General features: G+C 35.3%; 1 protein-coding gene across 1 annotated transcript; it reads left to right on the top strand.

Annotated features, from left to right (window-relative positions):
* Positions 1-4375: 4375 nt before the first annotated feature.
* On the top strand, positions 4376-7445 carry LOC129759721 (glucose dehydrogenase [FAD, quinone]-like). The gene has a single exon (XM_055757239.1). It carries the CDS (start codon positions 5750-5752, stop codon positions 7307-7309), a length of 1560 nt encoding a protein of 519 aa, XP_055613214.1. The 5' UTR covers positions 4376-5749; the 3' UTR covers positions 7310-7445.
* Positions 7446-7508: the final 63 nt, after the last annotated feature.

Genomic DNA, 7508 nt, shown 5'->3' with positions numbered 1-7508 from the left:
CACTCAATCACTTTTCTTGCTCACTCACTCACTGATCGATGATCAAATGCTGTCTATCTGATTTATTTTGCTTTGTTGTTACTGTTACTTTTTAGCAATAGCCATCCAAGCACACAGGCATAATGTTTGTATGTATGTGCCTGTCGATATGGCAGAAAGAACGCTTGCAGTTTTTATGAACCGGCGCAAGGCCGCATTGGTTGAATTTGAGTCAGTGAGTGAGTGGCTTTTCGAATTGGATCATGTATCAGTAAGTATATCACTTACTTCTGATACATCAGCTTACGTGATCAACTTTAATGCGAATCAGCTCTCGCTTTTGAATCTAGTTTACATTATCGCTCTGCCGACTCGCTAAGGAACTACAGGCAGCAGCTTTCAGCTTTGAATTTCTCCAACTGGGAACGTGTCATGAGCGTTTATTCCGAGTGATTTTCAGCCACGCTTGGAACTCTCCTTAGAGATATATGTACAAGTGCAGGCGCGCTCTTCAAGATCATTCGCTCCTAGAAGAGATTCAGATCTTCATAATAAAATGAAGTAGAGGTATACGCCAAGCATACCAATCGTCTCTCGAAATTGGTCCTTGCGGAACAAACCTTGTATAGTGAGTTTAGTAACTTTCTTAGAAATCATGGTCTAGGCTCATTTTTGATGCGCAATATATTTCTTCTAACAGGCTACTTGAATGAAACTTCAAATAAATCTATACTTTTATTCTTTTAATCTTTTTACTGTTACAGTTGAGCTCCTTTACCGAATTGTCATTTTGAAATTACAAAATTGAAGGAATAATTTCTAAGTAATAAAGTTAATAAAGCAACACCCAAGAAACCATAACCATTAATAACTTATCAATATGCTATTTACAAACAGCTTGAGAGCCTCACTGCTCTCTCTCTTAGAGCACTATTGACTTTGAACTACTCACTATATTAGATGTTTCTCATATCAAACCTTAGTTGGGTACGTCACAAGCCATTAGAGATAATTTTACCTGTAAAAAGAAAAAAAAAACCCTTTAGAAAACAGTCATACTTCAGAAGGTTAATTTTTTTTTAATCTGTTCTTCGTTCACAAAATGAGTTGATATAATTGAATGCAAGGTAGTAGGAAGAACTATCTTGAAGGGAAGTTTTTAACCGAAATTTGAGTATCACTCGTTCAAACCGCCTGTTAACTGTTTTTTTTTTGCGCAAATCTCTTCCCGAAACACTCGTTATCGATTAACGTATTTTTTCCCATAATTATCTAAATTAGAACACATATCTTCCACTACTAGACAGAGTACAGCCTTCGATTTGCAGCTTTTTTCATCAATTACAGATGATGAAACTCCAAACGACTTTAGAACCTACTCTTTGTCGGAATACAGTCATTGAACTTTATAAAGAGTGCTGTTTTGCCCTTACTAGATATACAATTTTTCGAAAAACTATCATGTTTGGAAATTCATTCTATTTGCGGAATTATGTACATACATTAATTTTTTTTGGAAAATGATCATAAAATAATTTTGATGTGGAGAGTTGAGAAGATGATTTCGAATTTAAAGCAACAGAAATTCACTCGCAAACATTTCTCGTTAGATTATGATAATAAGTAGGGGAGATAAGGGCATAACGAGCACCCAGGGCATAATAAGCACTTTTCTTTTCTACAAAAGTACATATTTTCTTAATGACATTTTTTTCTCAATAATTCAAATTAAAGTTATTTTGCATTAAAAATTGTTTATTTTTTAAATTAAGTCCTAGGAGAAGCCAATTTTGTTCATGAAGCTTTCAGAAATATAGGTACTTGTGATATAGCTCAGTTGGTAAATCAGTTGCCTTCTGAGCTGATATCCGTGAGTTCGAGCCCAAGAGTAAACATCGATCACAGTTGTTCCAGATTGGTTTTTTAATACCTGGTGCGCCAACTGCATCGAAAATCGAGACAAAAAAAAAATGGATTTTGAACCTTCATTCAGATTTTTTTTTGTAAACTCACTTACTTTAGCAAGCTTCTGAACCATAAGCATAACCGTTTTAAGCTTTGGATGAAAATGTATCAAATATTCAGAAATTAAAGTAAAAAATAAGATTTGCGGTTCAAATAAGGTTTTTTTACTACTCTTGTAAACTCGATCAAAAATTTAAGACTAAGACCTAAGACTAAGACTAAGACCTTTGATTTTGAAGAATCTGCAATATATGTAAATTTTGTAAATAAAATTCCCAGCTGAATTTTTACATAAGGATAAAAAACAAGGTAAAAAATTATCATTTAATATTTAATATTTCATAATTTAAATCCTGTTATTAAAGTTTTCAAAATCAAAATCTAGATTTTTCAAAAAACAAATTCTTTGAAATGCATTCAGATCTTATTTTTTATATGTGATTTTCACCAGGTTTGTGTTTCTAATCTAACTTTGATAAATTTAAAATTTTAATTTTGAATCAAGAATCAAAGTTATCAAACTCCAATCTCCTTCAATTTGAATCCCTGATGAAATTTTAACATCGATATTTTAATATTGATCATAAAACTTAAATTTGAGCTTAATCTGAATACAAACCTTGAATTTCAGTTCCAAGTCTGAATTCTGCATTTTGAACCCAAATTCTAAATTCCGGATAAGAAATCCTATGAATTTGAAAACAAAAAACTAAATTTGTATCCGAACCCTTGACCAGAAATCTTTTATTTGAATTTGAACTTATGGTTTTCAATATGTTTTTTCTTTTTCAATTATTTATTCGTAATTGAACTTGAAAAATTTTAATAAAATTGTGAATAACGAAAATTTTACATATTTTTAATTTCTGGACTCATGAAACTTTTTTTATGTCTCAACTCTGCACATAAATTGAGAATAAAAATTTCAGATCCAAATCTTAAAAGTGGTTTGAATTTCAATTTTTTTTTCATATTCCGAAAATCAGAGTTTTGAATATGGAAAATTCATCACATTTATGATTGAAATGCAACACTTATCTTGGATCAAGTATCCGGGCTTGGCAAATCCAGGCAATTTTATCCTGAAACCTTGCGAAATAAGGGCATATTGTTTTAAGTTTTTCTTAAAAACCCGTCCAATACGCAGGCAAATTTCAGAATTATTCCTCTAAAATAAAGAAGAAAAACACACGGATTATTGTTTTAATTTTTTCGAAACAGATCAGGCGATTCAGAATCATTAGAAAAATCAATCTTCCCAAAACTCGTTTATGTTTTTTGATAAAATTTGATTAAAAAAATTATTTGGAGACAAAATACATGATTCTATGGACACAATTGAAATTTTCGTTTGTTTTTGCAAATAGAGTGAGAAAATCTGGTCCAAATCGGTATAATCTGGTAAGCTTAGTCTAACTTTATTGGGATTCAATATTTGGGACACAATTACTGTCAACAAGTGAGAAATTTTTTGAAAAACTGTTGTAGAATTGTGGTCCTGGAATGAGATCTCGAGGTTTTGGAGTCTAGATTGTTACAATATTGTTATTCTTGAATCATTTACGTAGTTCCTCAAAATTTGATTAGAAAATTCAAATTTTATATTTAGTACATTTAATTGAATCTCAAATTTTTTATTGTTTTCATTTGAAGAAATTTGGATATTGATTTTCCACATGATATTTTATTCAAATCTTATCTATATATATAAAAAGCAATTTCTGTATGTTTGTTTGTTTGTTTGTTTGTCCTCTATAGACACAGCCGTCTTAAGAGCTAAAGAGCTGAAATTTGGCATGGATACTCACTTGGACCAGGAAGGATGAAAAATGTTTTCAGATTTTTGGATGACCCCTTCTGGAGGGGGTCGTCCATACAAGACAAATATTGTTTTCACGATATTGACGTTATTTTTCGTCGGATTGTATTGAAAATTTGCACATGAGTGTGTTGAAAGACGAGCAATTGAATTCAGTTGTCAAATTTTGTGTAAGGGGACAGCCAAAGGGGTCGTCCATATCAACTGTTCGCTGTTTTTGCGATATTGACGTTATTACACATCGTATTCAGATGAAAATTGGTTCACGATAGTTTTAAGTGACGTGCAATCGATTTGAGGTATCCAATTTAGTGTAAGGGGCCGGCAAAAGGGGTCGTCCATATTAAATTTTCAGTATCTTAGTGATATTGTCGTTTTTATACATCAGATTGGCATGAAAATTTGCACAAAGGAGTTATTAGGGACAAATAACTGATTTCACTTATCCAAACTAAAATCAGGGGTCGGCCAAAGGGGTCGTCCATGTTAACTATTCACTGTTGATGCAATATTATCGTTATTATACATCGGATTCAGACGAAAATTTGTACACGAGGGTTTTGAGAGATGAGTAATAAATTTCAGGTATTCAATTCAGTTTTAGGGGCCGGCAAAGGGGGTCGTCCGTATAAACCTTTAAATATTTTTGCAATATCTATGTTATTATACATCGGATTGGGATGAAAATTTTCACACGGAACGGACAATCGATCTCAGATGTCAAATATTTTGCCAGGGGTCGACGAAAGGGGTCGTCCATAAAAATTAATTTTTCACTATTTTTAGCAATATTGACGTTATTATACAATGGATTGCTTTGAAAATTTGCACACGGGAGTTTTGAGGGAAGGGCAATCGACTTCAGATATCAAAGTTTATATAAGAGCCCCCGTAAGGGGTTTAGCTTTTTGGCAATAATTGCGATGTTATGCAATGATTTAGTCGAAATTTATACACGTGGTGAATCTGGAAAATGCTTGGCAATTGACTTTCATACAAACTGACATGACATATTCCAAGTTGAAAGCGAAACGGAGTTCGTATGGGATCAGCTAGTATCTTATAACGGTTATAAAATCTGAACAAGAAAAAGAGTAAGTTTCAAATTCACTTTTAATTCTGAATCAAGTGTTTAAAGCGGGTTTCGGAACTCTTAAATGTATATTTCAAATTATAAGTCGGAATCGGGTTGAAGAATATTTCCAAGACCGGATGAAACTGTATACATTTCTCTAAAAATTGGGCTGTTCAATGGACAAAACATCTATCTATTACAAATTCAGGGTCGACTAGATGTCCCAAAAAAAACTGCGTAGGAAAATAGGAAACCCATTTTTTAATAAATTTAAATTTCAAGATAGCAAACATGAGTTTTTTTTAATCCTACCTATGACAAAAAAGTGAATTCGATACTTAAAAAAAGGTAGAATTGAGTCAAGAAACCATAACAAAGCATTAAGAATGATTTGAGTTGTTTACCTCAACTATATACTCATAATAAGCTCAATTATTAATGTTTTTTGTCGACTTAGTAGAATGGAACTTCAACTAGAGTTGTGATCAAGCGCAGTGAGATCGCCATTATCACGCAATAAATCATTGAAGGTAGTTTTTTCTCCCCTTTTTCATGTAGCCGGTTTTCGAAGGTAAAAAAAATTTAGACTCTCACACGATAGAGGCACACATTCTAAGAGTACAAAAGTGAACTCTTTTTCATGTAGCCGGTTTTCGAAGGTAAAAAAAAATTTAGACTCTCACACGATAGAGGCACTCATTCTAAGAGTACAAAAGTGAACTCTTTGTTTGTGTCATGGGAAAAATCCAAAGTACGAATCAAGTGGTTCGACAATCACACCCCCAGATTAGAGGCTCGGGTTAGTATTCGCCACTCACTCACACCAAGGAATGGGATGGTACCGAAATTGGGATCAAATCTGGGATTGACATAGTGATATTTTTTTCGTGGGTGCTGTGTAGATCGTATTCATGTACGGCGAAATGATGAAAACGAAGTACGATTGGAACTTTCGGGGTGAGAGGAGTGCCACGGCTAGCTTTGCTGTAGTCAACGGAACAACGTATTGGCCGGCTGGGAAAGTTCTTGGAGGATCGAGTGCCTACGCCTCGGCCTACATTCGGGGCAATCGTCGAGACTTCGATGGATGGGAACAAGAAGGAAACAGCGGCTGGGGATGGAACGATGTGCTGCCGTATTTCATCAAATCCGAAAACAACAAGGTTCGGGAGGTACGGGAAGCTTATGGAGGGCGATACCATGGATCGGATGGACCCGTTACGATTGATCACTACCATGTTGATTCGCCGTTCGAAAGACTGTTGGTGCGAATTTTCGAAGAAGCTGGTGAGAGAAGACTGATTGATGTGAACGCGGAAGAACATATTGGATTTGTAAATTACCAAAACACTCTTAACGGGGCAACCAGGTGTAGTTCTGCGAAAGCATTCTTGAGTTCGGTTAAGGAACGTAAGAATTTACACGTTATCAAGAACGCGTTCGTTAGATCGATAATATTCGACGATAACAATATGGTCACAGGAGTTGAAATGATTCTTCAGGATAAGTTTTTGATAAAGGCTTTCGCTAAAAGGGAAGTTATTTTGTCCGCTGGTGCCATCAACACACCTAAGCTGCTGATGAGATCAGGTATCGGACCACGAAAAGTGCTAGAACCGCTAGAAATACCTATAAGAGCGGAACTGAACGTTGGTCAAAACTTGCAAGAACACGCAATGGTCCCAATGTTCTTCGACCTTGGAGCTCGAAGGTCCAATGTGACTGAATTAGATGTGCTCAGAAATTTATACGTATATACTGTTCACAACAGGGATCAACCAGTGATTGAAACTGATGGAGCATTCGTTTTTGATTTTGTAAACGTAAAAAACGAATCTAACGAGTTTCCCGATATGCAATACATTTATTACCTACTAACAAATCAAACGACCGACAGTTTGAAGTTGTTGAAAACAATGAATTACAATGAAAAATTTATCGAATCTTTAGAAAAACGCTTAGAACAAAACGACCTCTTAGCTGTCTTCAACGTGGCCCTGAATCCGAAATCTCGAGGTCAAATTCAAATAGTTTCCAACAATGCCCGCGAGGATCCCAAAATATTCGGTGGCTTACTCACCAATCCCAACGACATTCGAGATTTCGAACTGTCGATAAGAAATAGGCAGCAACTATTCCGTACTCCTCTTGCCGTGAGCAGCGGGATCGAACTGATCAAGTTGGATCTTCCTCGTTGTGATCAACAGCTGGAGTACGATTCGGATGAGTACTGGACCTGCTACTGCCGGCACATGAGCGTTCCCATTTGGCATCCGGTCGGGACGACCAAAATGGGACCGGCTAGTGATGCTGAAGCAGTTGTGAGTTCGGAACTTAAGGTTCATGGCGTCGAGGGGTTGCGAGTCGTTGATAATAGCATTATACCGAAGATGCCTAGCGGAAACACCTTGGCGGTGGCAATGATGATCGGGGAGAAGGGGGCGGATTTGATAAAGTTGAGCTATGAGTAACCCAAAAAAAAATTGATTAAATTTGAACAATTTTATTTTCGGAACTCTTAATACGGTAGACCTTTTAACAACATGTATCTAGAAGTAAATCGTAAGTTTCGGCAAAGTTTCGCTAATTAAAAAAACTTTTAAAAAGAGTAAGACATGCTTGGCATCTAAAATTTGTATGCAAAGCATTTTAATAAACTTTTCTTATTAG

This window comes from Uranotaenia lowii, unplaced genomic scaffold, assembly GCF_029784155.1.
Source record: "Uranotaenia lowii strain MFRU-FL unplaced genomic scaffold, ASM2978415v1 HiC_scaffold_254, whole genome shotgun sequence".
Taxonomy (NCBI): domain Eukaryota; kingdom Metazoa; phylum Arthropoda; class Insecta; order Diptera; family Culicidae; genus Uranotaenia; species Uranotaenia lowii.
The sequence above is the reverse complement of the archived record's forward strand: the minus strand, read 5'-3'. Positions and strand labels throughout refer to the sequence as shown.

What these genes read in the sequence shown, in the direction of transcription:
- LOC129759721 (XM_055757239.1), top strand. Translation starts at nt 5,750, where the DNA reads ATGTACGGCGAAATGATGAAAACGAAGTACGATTGGAACTTTCGGGGT.